Source organism: Lepidochelys olivacea, assembly GCF_965140295.1.
Source record: "Lepidochelys olivacea isolate rLepOli2 genome assembly, chromosome: 9".
NCBI lineage: Eukaryota > Metazoa > Chordata > Testudines > Cheloniidae > Lepidochelys > Lepidochelys olivacea.
In genome coordinates this window covers 44,068,046-44,092,157 of record NC_140419.1, presented here as the reverse complement: position 1 = coordinate 44,092,157, position 24,112 = coordinate 44,068,046, and the positions used below count along the sequence as shown (strand labels likewise).

The 24,112-nt window shown below is 39.2% G+C and overlaps 1 protein-coding gene and 1 long non-coding RNA gene across 3 annotated transcripts in view; one reads left to right on the top strand and one right to left on the bottom strand.

Moving 5' to 3' along the window:
- The window catches only part of LOC311526008, a 73,648-nt gene that overhangs the window by 43,215 nt on the left and 6,321 nt on the right, over positions 1 to 24,112 (top strand). The window lies entirely within an intron of this gene.
- The window catches only part of LOC311526006 (glypican-5-like), a 601,789-nt gene continuing 591,449 nt past the window's right edge, over positions 13,773 to 24,112 (bottom strand). For both annotated transcript variants that reach the window (XM_084638600.1, XM_084638601.1), the window contains one exon: positions 13,773 to 15,269. In XM_084638600.1, the coding sequence (XP_084494726.1) occupies positions 15,067 to 15,269 (203 nt within the window). In that variant the 3' untranslated portion in view covers positions 13,773 to 15,066. The remainder of the gene's footprint in view (positions 15,270 to 24,112) is intronic.

Sequence of the window (24,112 nt, the reverse complement as noted above, 5' to 3'; positions counted from 1 at the left end):
TTAAATGGCCTCTTAGCTAACTTAATCACCCTACTTTATTTCTCCCAGTGGGGAAGAATCTGCAAGTGTATATAGGAAATGTTCTGCTTGAACAGGAGTCAAGAGTTTTTGCTCTGTGTGCCTCCCCTTAGCATCCTTGAAACAGAGCTATGAACCAAACAGACACGTTTTCAGTGGGCTCCACCAGCGCCATTTGGTATTGCATCCAGAGGCTGACAAGTTAAACGTTACCGTACAATGCTCTGGGTGCACATGTGGTGCAGTGTTATCCCTAATTTCTGAAAAATCAGTGTGATCAAAATATTTTGTAAATTACATGCTAGTTGTCAGCTATTTTAGTATTATCAAAAATTTGAAGATGTGTTTATCAATAGAAATAACACTCATTATTGCTTTATGCTCATATTTAACATTAACATACTGCATGTAGATAATTTGTTGTGATTCCAACATGCTGTAGATTCTGCTTTGTTGACGCTTTATACCTATTTGGAGGAATTGCCACCAACCAACAGTAGCTGTACTATATTTGCCCCCATATACATCCATAGGTCAGCTAGTCCAGTTCCCTGCACTGAGGCAGGACTAAGTACTATGGGGTTTGAGGATACCTTAACAGTTGTCTCCCGCTCCTCACCCCCTCATAGGGTGATCAGACACCAAGTGTGAAAAATTGTGACGGGGGTAATAAGAGCCTATATAAGAAAAAGACCCAAAAATCGGGACTGTCCCTATAAAAATCGGGACATCTGGTCACCCTACCCCCTCAGAATAGAATCCCAGATCCTGTCCTATGTTTGCTGATACTAGTGATGGTTTCCCAGTCAGGACCATCTCCTAAGAGTATTCTTGCTTTCTGCTGTAGTTATAACTCATTTATTTAACCCTGCAAATTTGATCACCATGAGATGAGTTATTGCCATGAGAAAGTGTTTGGCACATTTCAGTTGATTGTCTGGACCAATTACATGTCCCCCTGCTATGCCAATTAGATTCACAGAGAAACCCTAAACCTCATGAGAAATAGTTCCTGTCCTATTAAGAAAAGACTCTTGAACCCTGTCCCTTCTACATCAATTCTGTAGTCTTGGCATTCAGCAGAGATCACAGTAGCCATACCTGCATATTTAAGTTAGAGAGGGAAGTTTGCCCCACATACTCTTATATTTGAAGTTTGATATTCCGTATTCAACAGCAAAAGGGTTCCCTAATTTGCTCCTGCAGAAGTGGCAATGATTTGCCTAAGCTAAGATGAAAATGGAGTATGTGAAAAGGGCATTGCTTGGAAGCATTGTTTGCCTTGTTCCCGTGGCTGCGTGGCTGGCTGGTATTTAGGTAGGACTGAAACATATTTCACATTCTTATTTTGCCATAGGGTGGGGGGTATATGGCAGCATCCAGGAGAACTGGAATAAATACTTTCCTGTTATATATCTATGACTGCTGCCAGTGCCAGGGTTGTTTTGCATTTAAATTTTCTATTCTGTAAAAAAGGGGCTATTGCAACTTACTTGCATATCTGTGGCTGTGGACATAATATGTAGACGCTATTAGAACGTCAACATTTGCCAACACAGTTACCACTGAGATTTCCTGTTTGGAGTACAAGTAGTCAGCTACCACTGGATAGTAACTTGGCACATGCTGTCTCTTTAATTCCTAGTCTGTTTTCAGATAGTAACTATGGTAAATATTATTTCCACTTTACAAGCAGGAAACCAAAGTTTCAGAGAAGTTAATGAACTTGTCTGTGAACATTGTGTTCTGTGAATTATGCACAGGACTAGAAGCTGGACATCAGTTCAGATTGTGGTTCTGACACTAATTTATGTGACCTTGGTGAGAGTACAACTCTCTGAGATCCATTTTCCCAGTCAAACAATGACCTGTGGTCACTTCTCTGAAGCTGGTTACTTTTTCCCCAGGTGGTGTCACCACTGTAGCTTTATTTGTATTTAAAGAAAGGCCATAATGTAACTGAGGCACTAAAAGTGGCTCAAAAGCTTTACATTCACTTTAAGATGGAACCAAGAGTTGAAAGAATTGAGATGACTGACTGCTAGCTGAATCCATTGGAGGGAAAAGCTGTGATCAACCAGTCATGAAGGTGGGAAGGCCCTTGTGCTTTGGCAGAACCGCTATCACTATTACTAGTACCTTGTATCAACTTTTGGTGATATACAGTGAAAGCAAGCAATGTACAGTGTTGGTGTAGCAGGGGGCTAGTTATTGATAGGTGAGTAGAAATCCACATTTAAATCCAACAAGACTAAGACACTTTCTGGTTGTGCAGCTCTGAATTGCTCTATAACAAAATGTTAATTTTCAACACGGAAAATCTGACCACTTCAGATTGGGGAAATGGAGGCAGACTCCTTAGCATTTTGTGTAACAAAATAAAGGGAGCAGACTCTGGAGTTATCTTGCTGCTTCAGAACTGGGGATATGGTTCAAATCTCCATCAAGTGCTGGGATGTCTGAAAAAGCTCCCCCCCCCCCCTTTCTAAAGGATTATTGTAATGCTGTGGAGTCTCCAAGGAGTTAGATCCCATCCACTTCTGGGTGTAGGGGACTCAACAGTAGTGTGGGAAGTGCAGGTCCCATGGCAACAGCATTCCTGTTCTTCTTAATCCCATAGAACACTAGTTCCAGTGTAGGGATTGGGGATGGTGGTTTACAGGGCAGCAACAGCGTTGTGCCATGTGGCATTCCCCAATCCTCAGTGCAGGTCACACTCAGGGGGAAACACTAGCAGCAAGGCTAGCTAGAGAGTCTGGAAACCAGTTACATAGTCCCTTGGATCTCCCAAGATCTGTGAAACCAAACTCCAGCCACTTGCATGAACCCTAGCTATTTCCACAGTGGAACAAGCCTGGACAACCCCAGTGGAACAACTGAGTGGTAACCTTGTGTAGGGGAAGTTGCTTTCTCTCTCCTGTGTGAATATTTTCTCCTTCAGGATATGATCTGGGCCCAACTGAGGCATGTGGGAGAAGCCTTTAAATAGTTACTGAGTAGCCACTGGCAATGGACAGACTACAGTTGTCCAGGTTAATCTCCTCCTCCTTTCTTTGGAAAAATAAATCCTTTCATAGAGATGGCATTTCTTCAAAATGGGGCTGCAAGAAGTGACATGGTAATTTGTGGCTTTAGATGCAAATTTAGTGTGTGGGTTATTGTTGCCATTGGAGTTCAAAACCTTCTTATTTGTGTCCTCTAAAGTTAACTTTGACTCCCCCTGGAGAGTCAATAAATGTAAATAAAATCAGTCTCTGCTCATGGAAGCAGAAAGTCTTTTGGTTTAGTCCCTGGGGGAGGGCAGGAGATAATTTTTGGTTTGCAGATCGTTAGGATGTGATGAGCATTCTTTCCAAAGTGTCTATTTGTTTCAAAATGTGAAGCTGGCAAGCACAGTTTGAAGGAAAATCTTTGTACAGAAAAGAAGCCAGACTACTCCTCTATTACTTGCCTTATTCGGGTAAGGCCCTTCACCGCGTCTAGAGTTGTATCACAGTGGAATTTCCAGGGTGAGGGAGGCTAAAACAGCACCTTTTTTTGGGGGGGTGGGGGGGGGCCTGCACAAAAGTTGGTGTATGAAACATGCAGACAAATGTCACTATTCTGTTAAAAAGGACTTATTCGGGCCCCTGCAGGGACTGTGACAAAGGCCTCACGCTGTTCATACACTGTTACAATAATTTCTGTCACGAGAATAGCAGGAGGGTATGTTTCTCTGTAGTGTTGGACAGTTTGGGCCCACCATTAAGAACTAGCCTTCTGATCACACTTGCAAGGGGGTTGTATATTTTTTGGGGAAATGAATATTGAATCAGAAGAGAATCAGGCTTTTAAAATAACGTTCCTATCTTGAAATGTAAAAGGAAACATATTTTTAATGTAATCAGGAAAAAAAGTCCTTTGAAGTGAAACGAGTCTGGACTTCAGAATTAGACACCTGCTTAACTGGAGGATGAATGTGAGAGCTTTCAAATTAAAAGGCCTTTTACAAACCAGTGCTTCAAAGAACAAGCAAGCTTCTTTCCTCAGCAGAGGAGAAGACACTCTTGCCTGGGAATGTTGTCAAAAACCTTCAGCTTAACAGAGACCATGCTGTGTGGACTTTGAGCTGAGCCTTTTACGTATAACGCAGGACCTGGAATGGGAAGCATTTTTAACCAAGTATGCATGGAGGCAAGGGATGCTTTAAAAGGTACCACTCAAAGCACCTTAGACTGGGAAAACAATCTGAATAAGAACAAAAAGACTTGGACGGATAGGAGGAGGAGGAGGAGTCATTTATATACAGTAACAGGAGCACTAGGCTCAAAAGTGTGTTGTGGCTCATTTGTCTGTTCTTCCATACAACCCATTTAAGAATTACAACAAGAGGAAGCATGGAGATACTAAAATAAAGGTAAATAAATTAAATAGATTTGATGTCTAGTCAGCTACTTTAACAGAAGACTGACTGTTCTGACATAGGGGTAAAAAAGACGCTCTTTAAAGGAATTTAAAACTGTGTTCCAAAATAGGGGTGTCTGCCTTTGTCATCACTTGTGTGGCAAAGCAATGACTGAGATAGATCAATAATAGTTAGCCACATGGTGGGAAAAATCTAGGATTGGTTTCATTTTCCAATGTGGAGAGATATCACCATAGTGCCTACTAGTGACAACACTAAGCCAAAAGTGGGATGTTTCTAATCTCTGGACATACACAGGCTGATAGTAGGATAGGATAGGACAAGGGCTTGGTCCTAGCAAATATTTGGGGACTACATTTCATAAACCTAAATTCAGTATTTGGCAAAGGGCACAGATTTTCCAAGGCCTGTGTCATAAATATCAAGGGAAGGGTAACCACCTTTCTGTCCACAGTGCTTTAAAATCCCTCCTGGCCAGAGGCAAAACCCTTTCACCTGTAAAGGGTTAAGAAGCTAAGATAACCTCGCTGGCACCTGGCCAAAATGCCCAATGAGGAGACAAGACACTGTCAAAGCTGGTGGGGGGACGTGGGGGGAACAAAGGGTCTGTCTGTCTGTGATGATTTTGCTGGGAACAGATCAGGAATGCAGCTCAGATCTCCTGCAAAAAGTTAGTAAGTAATCTAGCTAGAAATGCGTTACATTTCCTTTTGTTTAATGGCTGGTAAAATAGCTGTGCTGCATGGAATGTATATTCCTGTTTTTGTGTCTTTTTGTAACTTAATGTTTTGCCTAGAGGGATTCTCTATGTTTTGAATCTGATTACCCTGTAAGTTATTTACCATCCTGATTTTTACAGAGGTGATTCTTTAATTAAAATTCTTCTTGTAAGAACCTGATTGTTTTTTCATTGTTCTTAAGATCCAAGGGGTTGGGTCTGTGTTCACCTGTACAAATTGGTGAGGATTTTTATCAAGTCTTCCCCAGGAAAGGGGGTGTAGGGCTTGGGGGGGGGATATTTTGGGAAAGACGTCTCCACGTGGGCTCTTTCCCTGTTCTTTGTTTAACACGCTTGGTGGTGGCAGCATAGGGTTCAAGGACAAGGCAAAGTTTGTACCTTGAGGAAGTTTTTAACCGAAGCTGGTGAGAATAAGCTTAGGGGGTCTTTCATGCAGGTCCCCACATCTGTACCCTAGAGTTCAGAGTGGGGAAGGAACCTTGACAGCCTGTCTTTTTGCTGAGGTGAATGAAGTGGTTGGGATATGGTGGGGGTGACTGTTTATGGAGGTTTGGTGAAGAGTCCTGTTTATTGGTTGCATCCGGGGTAGAGATTCCTGAGCGGTTGTTGCCAGCTTTTTGTTATGTTAAACAATCCCAAAATAGGAGATGGGAACCTGTACATCTCTTTAGTGGTATAAATGGCAAGAAAGTGAGAAAACTACTATATACTAAAGAAAATGGTCATGACTTAACCTATGGGTATGTGTACGCTGCAGTCAGAACAGCACTTGTAGGCATTCCCAAACAAACTTGATCAAAGTTTACTCGGGAATGCCTACATGAACTGCAGTCATGCCTCCAGACATACTCTAAGTGTGACCCAACAGGCTTCCTCAGCAATCCTAAAGTTCTGTATCCATCATTCAAAGCACAATATAAAAAGGTTAAAATCTTTTATTTTAGATTTTATCAGTTTTGTAACTTACAGTAAAGATGATGAAAAGTATCCAGAAAAAAGTTACAAACAATTCAAATAGAGGACGCAAGATCCTGTTGTGGATTTTTTATTTTTATTACCATTCACAGTTCACTGTCCTTTACAAATCACACCATTTATTACAATTTCTCAAAGTATCTTTGCTGAGTATTATTAAGCCAATGATTTTGGACTGCTTTTTAAAAACTCTTTATCAGGTTCAGTACTGAAAACAAACTGAAGAAAGTTGATGAGTTTATTCAATCAAATACAAGCAAAAATTTTGAAAATAAAACAAGTGCTCAGCTGATATGAATACTTATTGAATGCAGCTTAGGGCCAAACCAATCTACTTTGGAGCTTAAAAATACACACAATACAATTAATGTAAAATAAAAACGTAAATGGCCTATTAGTTTCCATAAAAGAAGGTGAACTAAAGAAGACCAAGAAACCATAAACTAATTTTAAAGGCCTAAATAACAAAGCAGGAGTTTTTATTGTAACTTCTACTCCTGATGTATTGTAAACATTAATACTATTTTAGTTTTGATATATTTAAGTACAGTAAATACAATAAAAGGTTGTATATTGCAGGTTTAGTATACTGGTTTCTATTTTTAATTCTAGTACTGTCCCATATAATAAATGAGGTACAATAAATGTATTATATAGTATTGGTGCTACAACAGCCTTTTCCAGTAAACATCTGGAAAGTAGGGGAACATGTTCCATCCATTCTTCATTGCTAACATGAAATTACCAAAGCTCCAGTCAAACGAATGTTTTTATTTTCCAATTAGAGAACAACAAGAAAAGTCTTATTACTGCTTCTCTTGGGTACTGTTTATGAAACTTGTCTAAGTGTTTTGCCCGTAGGTGTTTCATCATCCATAGGGCATGAGCTGTCTCATCGCTCTTTTCAAAAACAGAAAATAGCCCATGTAGCCAGTGGAGGGGATCTGGCCCCTTCCTGACAGTCATTCCCTTTCCTGTTAAGTGGGCAGAATTTGACTCAGTTTCATATTAAAATGAAACATTCCCCTAATACACAGTCTTCTTTCAGGCCAGATTCTGATCGCAGGTTGTACCAGTGTAAATCATTGTAGCCAGTGGAATCCATGTTGAAGTAGTGCACGCCCCAGGGTCCTGTTTGACTCCTCATTAAGCTTGGAAGACCAGGTATTATCAGTTTCCAAAAATGCCTTTTTTTCACCTCCAGCTTGCTAGGAAAATTTGTTTCTCCCTCCCAGATGAGGAGCTGGCCACAGCGATCTGTGCATTTGTTACCTCGAGGCTGGATTACTGTAACCTGGCTGGATAACTGTAACTCCTTGTATCTGAAGTTCAATGTGAAGATAAGCAAGCTCCAACTGGTACAGAATGCGGGTGCCCACCATCTCCATGGTTTAGGCTGCTGTGAGCACATCAGGCCTTGGTCCTACTTTTCAAAGCAATAATAGAGCAAACCCCAGCTACACCAGATTTGGATCTGTGACCATCGTGCTCCTATGGGACAACGTAGGTCACAAAGTCCAGGATGAAGTATATGAATGCTGGGGACAAAATATTCTTTGTTGAGTAGATCTGGCTATGGAACAATCTTCCAGAGGCGATCAAGCAAATTCAGTCTGACTGTCTTTAGGCAATGCTGCAAAATCTTCTTTGAGAGAACCTTTCCGCTATGAGTGACGCTCACAATTTGAATACTCTGCTTCTCCTATCCCAAGCTGAGTTTTAACCCCAAAAAGGGAGAAGTATCAGAGATTCTATGGATTTGTCTACAAGAGGACACTCAGGAAAGGTAATCTGAATTGACTAAAGGTGTGAATTTAAAGTGGATTAGTTAAACTGCATTAAAACCCTGTGTGGGTACTCTCATTCAGAAATAAATTTATTTTAATTTGGTTTAGGTTCTAAACAGGGATTTAATGCAAGAAAATTGAATCCATTTTAAATTCACACTGTTAGATAATTCAGATTAATTTTTCTAAGTATCCCCATGTGGCTATTGCTATTGATTTTATGGGGAAGGTGCTGATATACTCTAGTGAGGGATGGCAATATAAAACCCCAAAACAGCCAGACTTGTAGTCAATGGAGTTACTCTGAATTTCCATAATATAAGATCAGAATTGTAAGTGAAATAAGATTCTGCTCTTTGGGAAGGATTTTATGTTCTTGGGTCAGATCCTTTGCCAGTGTAAACTGGCATAGCTCCACTGAAGCCAGTGGAGGGGATCTGGCTCCTTCCTAACAGTCGGCCTCACAAACTTCTGCTCTGAGGAAAAGCCTCAGAACTTCTGCTACCACGACATTTATGAAATAAGTAAATCAAATGTCTGATGTTGGCATTCTTGCTGGAAAGTTTGTCTCAAATCTCCTTTCTTGAAAGACCAAGTGATCTCACTCAATTTACTGCACATTTAAATAGAAAATATAGCTAGCTAAAAACTTACTTATGTCACTTAATCAGCCTGATCCAATTTCCACAAATTTAACATCATATCCTTGACATTCCAGTATTGCAACACTTTTGATATAGTCTCTAATCAGCAGAACTTCCTAACATATGCATATGCAGATAGAGAATTTCATTAGGAGATATCTTCTTGATGTCTCATTGCTTTCTTTTTCATTACAGAATAAAGCAGGCTATAAATCTGATATACTATAATGAATTATGGAAAAGAGGTATCTGACTAATTCCATTTTTAAAGTGAATGAAAAATGTCAGTACCTATTCTTGGTATTGCAGCCTAAAAGCCTACCATGTAAACCCAGAAGATATAAGAAAACATTGTTTTCTACTTAGCTGCAAAGTAATTTTAAAAGTGTATATTTGCAAAGAATTTGCAAAGCTAGCAGTATATTACTGGTTAAATTAAATATCCATAGCTTGTAGAATAATTCAATCATGTACTAATTAGGTGCACAGAAAGGCCATTATGGATAAATTATATATCCCCCTGTTACAGACAAAGTGAATAAATGTTAATTGCTTATATTATGCAACAAATGATTTTTTAAAGATGGTGTTAAATTAGATGCTAATATTATAATTACAAAGTATTGGGCAATTTACTAAAGATTAACTATTATGATAAAGTGCAAACTGTAGAACTTGTGCAAGGCAGTACTAATGCATTTTGCACAGATATGAGAACATTAGCAGTTGATACCTGCTATCTATTGAAGTACTTTCTGTATTGCATAAAAAGCACCAATAGATTTCAGTTAGTGTATGTCCATATATAAATGAAAATCATACTGCTGTAGTGTAGCAGCCATTCTGATATGTTAATAAAGCCCAGAATGTTGAATACTGTGCCATTGTAAGGACTTGATAATAATCTCAGGCACAAAAATGTGGCTTATCAACTATGTCCTGGAGTCTCCTCTCAGAACTGGAGCAGCATTGGGGCAAGGCTGTCTTTCAAAAGACATTTGAGCAAGTTGGATGTGAATACAGGCCATAAAATCCAAAAAAGGGGGCACACTTTGATCAGAAGTAAGAAATATTAGCTTTCATAAGTAAGAAATCTAATGCACCCATTATTTCTATACTTCTTTCTGAGTCCAGTGAATTAGACTCTCACATACACATTATGTCGTGGTATACTCTTGGTGCATTTAAAAAATTTGGTACAGTTCTCGACATATTAGTGAGTCTAGCGGTGTTCCCCATTTGAAGTCCAGGAAACCATTCTGAAATCTATAATCTCTAAAACCAGAATGAATTTTAAGTGTGCCCACTTTCTATCTTGGGCATTTTTTAAAAACTTTTTTAGTATCTTAATATTTAATCCAAATTAAAATTTAATCATTAGAAATTGACAGGAGAAAATGCTGGAGAATGCATGATTGGGAAGAATTCTGGACTTTTGTGGAGATGGAATAGCTAATCTAACATTATCACTGTGGCAGGTGTGGGGTTTTTTGTTTGTTTCTCTTTTTGAGGGGAGCACATCACATCTAAAAAAGCCAACTTTTGATCCCCCTTTCACGGCTCATTGATAGACATCCCATGTGCCACTAAAAGCAGCAACCCTAAGAGCACAATATTGCAGTAGACACTATGTGGCTCAAGCATCTACTATTCCTAGATTATTTGAAATTTCAACAATGATATTGTGAAAGAGGATGGCAAATATACTATACTGCAGATTGTATTTCCTATTCAGAGTGAAATCTGCCTCTGTGCAGAGAGGATGAGCAAAGGCTTATGCACAGCTTGAGTGCTATTTGAACAATGCATAGGCCTTACGGGGGGTCTCTGTACAGGAGTGAAATTTTACCCATGTATTAGTTATGTGCAATTCAGCCAATTTCAGCCCAACTCTGAGCTTTGCTTATTGATGTCCATTCCTATTCAGTTACCAGACTTAAACAAGTGCTTAAGTTCCATTGATATGAATGGGACTTACTTAAAGGTAAGCATGTGCTGTGCTAAATAAGGATGGCTTGCTGAACCAGGGTTATACTGCTTGTAACAGTTAAAATAAGGCTCTATAAACTTTCAGAAGATAAATGACAAGGAAACACATTCTAGATTGGAGAATCAAATCAAAATACATTGTTAAAATAGGTTTCATGTAGTGACACACATAGGGAAAATGAACTTTTGTTAACAACAGACCAGATGTAGCATATGGAGAGAAATGGAAATCTTACCGAATCCCCATACACAAATCTTTTGAAACAAATGTGGCAGTAGATAATTATTGCTGTGCAGCCCTTATAGAGCTCAGACAGATACTATTTGTACCTATAAAGATTCATTACTGAGTCCTAAATTTCTCTATGCAATGACACAATAGCTTGTGTACTTGAAAATAGGGCTCACTGTTGCAATATGTAGGCTAGAAACTATGAGCCAGATCCTGGGGTGCAATAAATTGCACAGAGTGCAAGTAATGGCATATAAGCATAAAGTTCCCTTAATATGTACCTTTGCAATCTGCAAATCCTGCTGCAACTGTTCACAGGGCCACTCTCCCTGAACCTTCAGGCTGCTCTCACTTCAGCAGGGCTTGAGTAGCCCCAGCAAGGTTGAGAACACAGCTGGGGATCAGCAAGGCATCTCAGCCACGTATCATTTCCTCCAACAACCCCAACCACTTTTCTCTCTGCCCGGAGGGAGAATGACATACAAACCTCTCTGCTGGCTCAATGCTATCAGGAGCATCTCCCTTATACAGGAATGATCCTCCCTAACAGGAGAATAACCTTTACATTCGGGTGACGCTCCCTGGCCCAAGATAGGTTATTGGTGCAGTGCAAAGTGGTGACACCACATAGGACAATTTTGCTCTGTATGTTCAGAAGTACACATCACTATGGAAAAAAAACCTCCAACAAAAGAAACAAAACCCTCAGCAGACTCACTTTAACCCACAAATGAGCAAGTTCTGGATGTGGCAGTTTTTGCATTCACAAACACCGGATATTGCAAAATACTAAAAATAGATATCAAAACAACACACATAAAAGAGCACTGGCTAAATAAAATTCCTAATTGCTTGGCAAAACTATGTTTACATCTCATTTTTTATCTGAAAAGATATACTTCCTTTGTAGGATATGGTCAGTTGTTTTTGCCTTATTTGGATGTGAATTTGATACCTAATGAAGAATATTCCTCTACTCAGCTCCAACTCACCTGTGAAGAAAAATGCTTCATAATGTGTTAGATACAATATCCTATTATGTCTTTAGAGCTGCCGCATATTTCTGATGTACACTACGAACATGTTACATGCTAGTTTGACCTTTACTCTCTTTAAAGTGTTAAATGCAGTAGGAGATTTTCTAGTTATGTTAATGTGAAAAGTATTGATGTTGAGCTCTCCATAGTATCTTTTTCTCCCTTTCCTCCCTTGTACCCATCTGTATTTATTAAAATATGGGTTGAATCCAATGAAGTGAATTGATGAATCTCTCTCCCTACAGTTTGTGCAGTATTATTTTATCTTCATGATTCAGGTTCTACACCAACCTCTAGCTAATGGGGATTAGGAAGAAAATTTCTCTTTGGGCAGGTTATTTCATAACTGCCTACTGCAGGGTGTCTTGCACCTTCCTCTGATGCACTGGTACTGGCCACTCTTGGTTATATGATACTAGGTTAGATGAATCGCTGTGGTCTGATCCAGTAGTACAATGACTCTTACAGCAATTCTCAAAAAGCAGATTCCGGTATGCTGTGGATGTTCAAACTCTCACAAACTAGAAGTTGCACATCTGGAATTTGGGAGAGCCAATTTCAAAACACAGACACTCAGATCCATATTTTGGCACCTAAATACATATTTGAGATATTCGAGTGCTGATATACTCACCTAAATGTTGATTTTAGGGTCCCAACTATGAAAATACTGACTTAACAGCCGGATCCTCTCCTGGTGTACATCTGTGAATGACTTCAGTGGAGCTTTGCTGATTTACACCAGCAGAGGATCTCACCCTAGGTGTCTGAATCAGTATTTGGGTACCCATTGCTCATATTTAGGTGCCTAATCACGGATACAGCTGTGTAAAGGCAGGTATCCCATCTAGTCCTGTGAAACTGTAAAGAATTAGAAAATCACTTCAAGGTACAAAAGGAACAGCTTGCATAACTGCCCCTGTGAATGTACGCTTTTCTAAAAGCACTCAAGGGCTGTAAAAATGTGCATAAATGGCAATTTTACTGTATGCCTGGATAGGCTGGTGCTGTTCACTTACTGTATCAGTGAACTCTGAAAAATTGTATTACAGCAACTTTCATACTATGTTTGCAAGATTCATTCTCATTAATACAGTGTGAACTCACTACTTAATGGTATTAACTCATTAACATGTTGAAAAGTCAGAATTCTAACACTAAATGTTTCATGATAATACTCTAAGCATCTTGTTCCTTTTTGTCTTGGTGGTGCCAGATTGTTTTTCCAGCATTAAAAAAACTGGAATGCTATTCTGCTTGTCTTGACCACTTTCAGTTTCTATATGTGTATGCTTTTGCTCAGGGGTCGGCAACCTTTCAGAAGTGGGGGGCCAAGTCTTCATTTATTCACTCTAATTTAAGATTTCGCGTGCCAGTAATACATTTTGACGTTTTTAGAAGCTCTCTTTCTATATGTCTATAATATAGAACTAAACTCTTGTTGTATGTAAAGTAAATAAGGTTTTAAAAATGTTTAAGAAGCTTCATGTAAAATTAAATTAAAATGCAGAGCCCCCCGGGACCCCGGCAGTGTGAGTGCCACTGAAAATCAGCTCTCGTGCCACCTTTGTTAAAATTTTGTGACACATTTTTAAAGACCAAATGCAAAAATATCAAATCCCTACTATGCAAATATGTAGCTAATTAGTAATTTTTGCTAATACCACATAAACACACACAAGTACAATGACATCTTGCCCTCCTATTCTATACTATCACACCCAGAACTTGGTTGATATGATATATGGTTCGTCTCTTGAATCAATGTCAGTGCTTGTATAAATCTAAGTGCTGAAAGAGATGTTTTACTCCCTTCCCCCTCCCCCCCAAAAAAAATTAAAGGCAAATGTCTTTACATTAAATCTTATAAAACAGTACGTCATAATTATCATCATAGCCTGCAGCATGAAAATGGCCATTAAATGGTGGAAATGGTTATGAAATTAAGTAAATGCGATAACAATCCCAATACTTCATATATTTATCAGTAATCACTGTACTCATACTGTATCGTATGTATATATTTTCAATGGCACTATAAATACAGTTGTCAGAAAATACACATATTAGTTCTCAACGCATCTAATTACATCCTAGTACCTTTCCATCATAGTTTTAAAACACATCAGTGTTTCCTTGATTTAAATCAAAAACTCTCATCAGAATAAAATGAAGATTTTGACACTGTCTAGTATAGAAAATCAAAGTGAGAAATGACTGAGAATGTTGTTCTAGATTTCAGATTGTTTTACATTTACTTCTACTGTGATAGCACAATTTAAAATAGTAAACATAATTAAATAATACACGGTTTATGAAGCATATTGTACTATAGAGGTCTATAATTCATGGAGACCACTTTTTGGGTGGGAGGAATCCAAACACTTTATATCTCTGACACCTAGATGGAAACAAGGTCCTCTCCAACAGGGAACAGGTAAAATATGTTTGAACTAAAGTAGCTTTTTTCATATATAACTGCATTCAGCTGATTAAAACGTTATAGTGTTTGCTTATGGTTCCTTTTGTCAGACATTCATCCAGTAAGCTTTGAGCATATGGTAATGAAGTTTTGTGCAGCAGGGAAACGTTAAGTGTTTCTAAAAAATTTTTTAAATGGTAAAGGCAACTATATTGATACATTACAGACATACCATATGCTTTTCTATATTGTGTCCTAAAATCTAAACAGTAAGAGCGAAAACAAAAGGGTCAAACATGCTCTTATCTTCTTGGCCACTTAGGAACATTATGAAACTAGTAGAGAGTACTTCACTTGACATGGTTCACCACTATAGATTTAGGTTATTAGCTGTTCACTAGAGAAATACCGTACGTATTAACTTGCACCAGAAGAATGATCATTCATTTGAATTTATCGCAAGAATTTAACAAACAGAAACAACCAGTGAGATTACCCAGTGAGAAAAATGGTAAAAATGCCAACACAGTAATTTACAATTTTAGTGTTGATTATTTCTACTCCAATAACTTAAACTACTCAGATCCCCTGTCATCATTCCCTTTATATCTTGAGTTGATAAGATATGATGAAGGACCTTCTTCAGTGTCAGGGCTGACAATCACAATCAGCCAATCTCAGCCTTTTCTTTAGCATTCATTCTAACATACCCCATCTAATCGTAGAGAGCCATTTAATTTTGTTTTCCATTGGGTAAGGCTGTAGGTATAAATGATAATGGACAGAAATTCTTGGACAGTTGTTGCAATACAACGCAGCTATGACAGACAGTGCCACAAAATCGCTAGTGCCGTTACAATGGAGAGTGACGAACTTGAGGCTAGATTGCCCACATTTCCGGCTAGATCATGCTTAGAAGATGACTTGGTTGTGGTTATGGTGGCCGTGGTGTCAATCTTTTTCACAGTTGGTTTTGGTTCATTCCTATCTCCTGAATAGGCCTTCTTTTCTTTGAGTACATCTGACAGAAAAAAAGAAAAGAAAAGAGAACATGATGTCAATTGCCCATTTTAAGGGGAAGCTCAGTACAATGTCTATTACTAGAATACCTTCTGAAGTAATCGCTCTAACTTGTATCACAGGTGCTCTCATCTGAGCGTGTGGGGAATAAGACTAAAAGTCCATATAGCAGAGCTGGTTGAAATGCAGGAGCAGCCTGGGAAGTCCCCCTGGAGATGGGGTCCCCTGCCGCAGAGCTGAGAGCCTAGAGGTCCTGAGAGCCCTTGCTCCAGCCCTGACTTCCAGGGCTACCAGCCTCCTCTTTGCACAGCACGGAGCCTGGACTCCCCAAGAGCCTGAGCTCGCTGGCAGGAAACGAGGCACACTTCCAACACAATTGTGTTTCAGTGGAAGTTCATTGAAACCGAGACTGTTGCCACAAAACACTTCACAACTAGTTTTAATGTATAGTACCTTCTAGTGGAAGGTTCCCAAACTTTGTTTCCTTCTAGTGCCCTCATCCAACTTCACAATGTCAAGTGCAATGGGATCTGGCCATAGGCCAATGATGTTTTTCTCCTGTGGTATTGGATTAGCAATTGATGGCACTATGTAAGGTTAATCATGCTTTAAATCATAATTTTAGGGGTCAGGTCTGGTTTTGTATGGGGCACTGTGTTGGTGGGCTGCCCTGGGAGCAGACTGACACACTCACAGTCTGCTTCCTGGTTTCCCCTTGCTCTCTGGGGCCTGGGAATGTACCCAGCACCATCCCTTTACCTAATGCAATGTGTGTCCTTTGACATACTGATATAGCTGTGCTGACCAGTGTGGTATTAGGTGGAGCCAAGGCTCTACTATTCCCCAACCTTTCTGCCCAGATGAAGTGGGTGGGGATGTAGCAGCCTGACATAAGCTGCTTTCTCCCTGATGCATCTCCCCATTGAATGGGTAGATGACACAGGCAATAAAGAGATGTCCCTTTCCTCCCCATTATGAGTGCATAATCAGGCTCAATGAGAAAAAATAATCAGAAGGTAAACTTGAAATATCTTTTCCCCTCAAACCAACCAGATAAATCTACAAATATTCCCCTATTGAAGAAAATAGCTTGTTTAGCAGCGTCAGTTCTCATTTAACTACATTTCCTGGCCATTAATCAGTTTGTTTTTTTAAAGGATGAAATATTAACAATTTAGCAATGTTATTTTCCCCCATACAAATTTCCTATTAGGACCCAAACCCATTAATTCCTTTTCATTCCTGAAGTTACTTTGTGAGAGTCTGTGGCTCTGTTTCTTCCTGCAGATCTTGCCTTAGGGCATGTTTTTTGATATTTCATTCTTATTAGCTCTACTGTGCTGCTTGCACACTGTCCTATTTGTTTCCATTAGGATTATTCAAACATGCTTTGGAGTACGTTTGATGCCTGGTCTCTCCGTGTGGAGATGGGTGTACTTGGATTAATAAGTATTAGATGATGTGCTAGTCTTAATTTGTAACGGGTGCACATTAACACGTATGCATGTGTGCGTGTTCAGTTTTGAAGCATGCACAAGTGGAGCCTGAGGCATAATACATCCAATTAATCAATGGAGGCTGGTGGAAACCAAGAATCTGACCCAACATCTCTAAGGATAAGTGCAAATGAAGTCAATTTGAAACCATTTTCTTCTTGCATGGAACTTGTTAAAAATTATTTCCTTAGTGGATTCCTATACAAAATGTGGACTTTTAAAACAATGAGATGACTAATGATGGTAGTTTTGGAAAGTCCAAGTAAATAAAGACAGCTACTTGTGTGTAGTACCAAAATCCTGCTGTCCTTGAGTTTTTTTATTAGCACTGTTAGAAAAATTACCATTTCATCCAATATCGAGTGCAATTCATTTGAAAACACCCAAGTGTCTAGCAAAACCCAAAAGAGCGTACTAATTAGCAGCCATTGTTCATGTCCATACTTTGTGAAAGCAATGAATGCAATGTATATTGGCACAGAGAGCAAATGCCTAGATTTGTAATATGGATTAAGCAACAGCCTGATTTTAAGGTAACTCTGAATTATAGGAGCAAATTCGTGGAATGGATTCCAGAAATGTAAATGCAAACTGAGATCATTGTCTGCAAGTCAGTAGTTTTCAACAACCATCAATAAACTCACTTCATAATAAAAATGAGCTATTGCATTATAAAATATGCATTGTTCTTTCACCAACCTAAACTGTAAAATAAATGCAAGGCATTCCTTCATATGTCTCAAAATATCAACATTAATCTGGGAGGAACTAATACTTTCTAGAACTGAAACAAGGTTGAATGCAGGGAAGGGATTTGGCAGATACACAGTGGAAACAGATTAGCCCCTCCAGCTGCTCTCACAGTTCCACTATGGAGCATATAGCTATAGTTTCTCTTCAGTAATAATTTTGTGGTAGAGTTCATAGAAGGAGGGGGAAAAACATGTGGTAAACATTTAGAAAATATCAGTATTCTGAGAACACAAGGAAAAACAGACAACCTTCAAAGGGTCATTAAAGTAAATTAAGAATAAATCACTGAAATAGGTGTGTTCTGACAGTGCTTAGCTTCCCCTTCCATCACTGTCATTCTCCTTTTCAACTGTGGTAAAGGCAGCTCTACTTCTGTTTCTCTACTGCGGTTTATATCATCCCAGCCTGCTGACTTCAGCTCTCTTGGGCCAGCTGATTAAATTAAGACCTCACTCAGGTAAATCTATCCCCCTCTTTCACTTGGCCATGCCCAGCATTGTAACTTGATTGGCCTCTATAAATCAGGCAGGGCTGAAACTGTATTAATTCATTTATTTTTTTTTATATTGACTTAACCAAAAACCTAAGGTAAGATTTAATGCTATCAGGGAGGCTGTTGGTTTTTAAAAGCCTTTGTCTCAGCAGTGACTGCTTAATGCACTACATAACAAGCGCTAAATAATACATTAGAAAATTCTCCCTTTAACATTTCCAGGGGAAGGACTAACATTTTAATCCTCTCTCTCTGCCTTTATAGCAAAGGGTATTCGCTGATGCATTTCTAATTTGGGGTTTAACTGTGCACAACTGATATTTTAAGATGCACCGTTTTAAAAAGGACCTATCGTGGTTTAAATTCTTTTTCAAACATGTATTTACTTTTTATTCTACAAACTTAACTCTTATAAGTATTAAACATTTTATTGCACTTTGATGAGTGTTTCCATTACTTACTCATGTGTTTTGGTTTTGGTTTTTGCTTACTTATGTCTCTCATCTCATCATAATTGGGTCTGCTTATGTTCAGTTTCGCACTGACATTCCCATAGGAAAGAACAGTGGTTGTACTTAAACATGTGTCAGTGTTACCACTGGCTAAACAAAATCCCAAACCTAGTACTGCCAACCTCAAACCTTCAAAAACCAAGAGTCAAGCCCCAAAAAGTCATAATATTTCTTTTAAAAATAAACTTTGCATTCTTTTTACATTATTCTTCTGTTTTTTAGAGACTTTAGGGTTCATGCTTTAAAGTTTTTCTCCACAACCATGACTTTTAAAAAATTGAAAGCTGAGAGTCTTGTGTAATCACATGGCTCCAGGAGCTCGGGCTTTAAGAAGATTCCAAATAACATGAGACTTGTGATAAAATTGAGAGAATTGGCAACACTGGATCTTGATGTTATGTTTTATTTATTATATTTCAGTTAATTAATTAATTACTTATATATTTTTAGTAACTTCACTGTATTTAATATAGGGAATACCTGTGAAGTGCAGCATTAGGAAATGTAGTTTGTAAGTTCTTTGGAGCAGGACCATCTTTGTGTTCTGTGTTTGTATAGCACCTAGGACAATGTGGTCCTAGTCCATGACTGGGGCTCCAGGTGCAACCACAATACAAATAATGCTGAATTAATGTTGTCTTAGCCAAAATTTTATAGTTTTAAAAAGTGACGACTGCACATGAACAGGAGGATTTGAGTAGTTCCAGCTGTCATGAGATGATCTTCAGAGGACTAAATGCTTTGACAGAGGCACTAGGATAACCAAGGTGAATTTCAGTGTTTTACTTTCATTTAGAATTATTTGTTGTGAATAATCTGATTTGTTAGTCAGATATGCCCCTTTTTCTGTTGGTAAGTTATCTGAACACATCATGATTTTTTTACTAATTTGTCACTCAAATAGTATTATTTTATGAACAAAGTTGAGCCCATGGATTATTTGTGTGCTGTCCATGGTGAGTAGTCATTCAGGGGAAGACCCACCAAGAGAGACAATGAAGGAACAAAAAAGAACAGTGGGGAACAAGATTTCCAGAATGAGGGTGTGAAGTATGAAGCACAGCAGACAAATCAAGGAGGATGAGAATGGAGTAGTGGATGCGAAATATGGCTAGGAAGACGTCATTGGAGATGTTGGCAAGAATAGTTTCAGTGTCATAGCCAAAAGAGAATGAATAAATTTAAGGAACAAGGAAAAGGGAGGAGCTGGAAATGAGACAAGTGAGAAAACTTGGTGGTGGTGGTTATATGGCAGAGGAGGTGACAAGTGATAGAAGGGGAAGATCATGGTTGAACTTTGGCAATCACTTTGATGTCAGTAAGATGTTACATGGTGAGAAATAGGTGGTGTGAGATCTGAGGGTGGGAAAGTAGTGCTGTGTGGCTAGGAAGATGGAAGAACTGGAGGAAGAATTAATTTATAGCAGAGGAAGACTGTACAGTCATAGGACCAGGAACTGAGCAAGCCAGGGTTGGATGTTTGTGAAATGGATTTTGTGGTGAAAGAGGGCCAAAAGCCAAGAATGGCGAGACTCTGAGTGTCTGTCTTCCCTCTAATTTAAAGTTGTATTTATTAATTTTGTTGGAAAAAGCCATGAGTTGTAAAACACTGTTACTTTCTTCCTCCCAAACATACCATGTCAATACACAGAGTATTGCTGGGTGATCACCTTACACTTTGATTGAGTGTTTGAATGTGAATATACGATTCTAGGGAATATACGTTTATTTGTGCACACTTTTTAGGGGAATGGAGGCGTGGGTGGGCATGCATTCCTGTGTTTACACAAAGAAGAGCTCCTCCCCAAACATTTGTACAAACAATAAATGATTCCACAAGAGTTGGTGGAAAGGTGGAAGAAAGTTTATGACCATGATCAGATCAAATTCCAATTCTGATCTTGTGAAAATATTTGTGAACGATTTCCCAGCATTCAGCCAGCTCAGTTGCCTTGCACATCATAAACATTTAAGGTATGCAAGTATATTTATTTCTACTTTTTCAAACGTTTATTGATAATACAAGGCCAAATGTATCAGAATAATATATAAAAGCTCAATCCATGTTACCTCTTTACAGATTCTTTGCCTTTTTGCCAAAGTTCACTGAATTAATTTTATTGAAGGGAAGCATTATGTAATTTTTTCAATTTATGACTTCTACATATACTTGCATCTGAAGAATTCCAAATAAAATCTAATCATTCCTTTATAAACTGTAGCAGTTTCCAGAGATATTTGGTGTCACCTTGTCCCCCTTCCCCTCCAAACATTGTATCCAAGCACACTATACTTCAATCAGAGAATTCTCTCATGGTTTAAGGTTGACAACTGACATAGTACCAAGGATGTTAAATGCCTACTTTGAAACATAACCAGTTGTTAGATACAATCCAAATAAAGACTTCATTAAAAAGTTTAAAATAAAATAATAAACAATAGATGAATGTACATTCATGTTGCTAAATGTGCCTGTAAGAAAGATATCCTTTCCAAAATCTGTCATCCCTATATCTGATCGAACTATTGGGTATAACAGATTTGAAGGAGCATTCTCAAGGAAGACACATGCCAAGAATGTATGGCAATGTCTTCATTGCAGGACTTACTCAAGTTATCTACACTCAAGTTACTCCTCTCAATTTAGCCTCACTGGAGTGAGACCAGGCACACTGTGAAATGACACTTGAGCTGCTGTGTTCACACTGACACTGCACTCACTTGTGAGAAGCACGAAGACTTCTGGGGGCCCACCCCATGATTATTTGCACTGCGGGAAGTTGAGCTACTCTAGGATTTCTTTCCCAGTGACTTGTGGGAGAACATGTCTGTCCTTTCCGGACATATGAGTGGAATTGTGGGAAGACATTGGAGGACTAGTGGCACTCAAAGGACACAGCCTGCATCTCCACTGCAGAGTGCTCATGTTAGCAGCCAACCAGTTGTGCTCAAGTGAGCTTTAGCTCATACCCCCACACTCTAATTAAGGTTACAGAGTGGTAGTCATGTTAGTCTGTATCAGCTAGAACCCACTAGCCCACGAAAGCTTATGCCCAAATAAATTTGCTAGTCTCTAAGGTGCCATAAGGACTCCAATTAAGGGTTTTTGTGTGATCAAATGATCTCTGCAGTGAAGACAAGCCCTATGATTTCCTTGGGCAGGTACAAAAAGAAAAGTTCATGATTTGTCACAAGAATTTCAACAATTAGCACACAGCTATGTTTTCCTTCACATAACACTTACCCAGCACTATGTGCAACCCAATGACCAACAGAAAAAGTGAACAGATTGTGAAACACTTGTTTGTAAAAAGCTAAGCACAGTGGAGTAGACCTCTACTGTTTCATGCTGGAGAACATAAATACACTAACAGGTGACAGTGCTCAACTACTACTGAGTTATTGGTTACATTTGATTTTGTCTTTCATAAATCAGCAGTTAAAGCTAACTCATCAGGTGAACTATCACTCAAGAAAAGCTTGCAGCTAAAACACATCCAGATATTACAACAGGAATGTTAAAGCCTCACCTCTTTGCCAGGAAACAGAGTGGTGTGCATACAGATTCTGGATGATCAGTGATAACCTGTCAAAGCCTAATGACACTAACCAAGATAGAGATGAATAGTGGAGGAATGTTCAGCTGTACCCATAGACCTTTGCTCAAGTTGCAGTTGGGTGATTCTGATTAATTGCAAAGCTCTATTTCCAGATCAGATGCCAATTGCCAGATCCTCAGAGAAACCCTAAGACAGGGACAATCATTACATTTATGATGCTGGCTGTGTTGTAAAACTGCCTGAGAGACTGAAATGTTGATTTGTTATGAATATTCAAACATTAAGTTATGAAATATTTGGCAGAGAATAAATTCAGGTCTTTGTTAGTACGAATCATCAGTGAACTTGATAAGATTTTTTTTCTTATGTAAGCAGAGGACGTAACATTTTGGGAAGTCACCAGATGACACTATTGCAGATGCTCTTGCTAGTTGTTTCTCTGAATTTACTTGAGGTAGATCTTGAAGACAGTCTCTGGCCTGCTTTTCTTTTAGAAACTGACCATTCTAACAACAGAACCTAAACCTCATTCTTAGGTCTTAGCTGCTACCTACAGCAAGCAAAGGTGGTACATTCAAATTCATTGGGGTGGTTAAGAAAGTTTAAAGTGTGGAAAATATAATTCAAAACTGAGTCAATACATTCAGGGTTTATTACGGTAAAACAGTAACACACAGCTGAGATGGGCCAGATCCTGGACCCTGCTCTGCTCTCATGAGACACAAAGCAGCCATAAAGCCAGTTTAAATGGGCAGTGGAGGATTCCCTCTGCTTGTGATGTTAATATGTGGTGGCATATAGCCACCGTAGTGGCTTGTATGCCATTCCCTCATCTTGATCCCCTGTGTAAAGGGTATGGCTGGAACATCCATACATCCCAATGACCCCCAGCTGCTGGAACAGCTGTTTGGGGTCGGGGCAATTGAATGTCAATTAGAGCAGCCTTGAGGCTGCTCTGACTCCTGCTGAGGACTAGACCTGTCCCTAATCAGTAAAGATGGCTCAAAATCCGCTAAGATCCCTCCATTTTGCACTGAGTACAGCTCATCTAGACCAGAGGATCTGGGCCACTGTTTAAATGATCTTGCATCCTTGTTAGCTGCTGTTAAAGTTGCCTCTTGACAACACAAACAAAACACTTAATGAAAATTACTTGACATTGATGTTTAGAGCATCTAGTGTTATCTTCAGCTCAAAGATCTAACCACAGATTGCTATACAGTAATGTAACTGCCTCTCAGATGGGACTGAGAGTCTCATAAATACTCACACCAATCAATACATTCCTTTGGAGAGGCTAGCCAGCATGCTAGGGGAAGTTGAACATGTGAGGCCTTGTATTGTGTCCCGTAGCTTTCATGTAATTGTTCTGCAGTGTGTTGCCCTGGTCCTGGCCCTGACATGACCAATTAAAGATCATCAAATTCTTTACTAGTGTGTACAAATACTACTGCCCTCTACTGAACACAACCAGGAAGTCCTGCTTAAGTGTGTGTTAGGATTTTTTATCGACGCTCTGAGGGATGGGCAAGCAAATTTAATTCAAATGAGAACTATTAATTTTTGCTCTTCTGTCGGAGTGAGCTGAGCTCGAACCTTTCTCTGATGTTACCAAAAAATTAGTGTGCTGTGGTGCCTCCCCTCACAGAAACTGCTGTACTTGCCTCCCTCAATCCCTGACAAAATAATGCTTCCACTGAGGCAAAGGAGAGACTGCCAAGTCCCCTTTGACTGCCAGTGGTGCTGTTGTCAATGAAGAGGGGCAGCAAAGAGAAGAGGTAAGAAGGATGATCTTCTCAAAGTATGGGGCACTTGGATAACCTTCAGATGACCATTTGAACTGGATATTGACAAGTCCATCTCTTCTTAGTCTCACCATCTGGTGGCTGCACTGTGAGGAGAATATTACTGACAGGCAACCGTTTCTACTTTAGTGCAAGAGGTAAAACAGTGATGTCTGTGGAATGGGAAGTGAGCTATGGGCTCATGAGTACTATTCCTCATGCAGCCTGCATGTGATCAGCTGACAG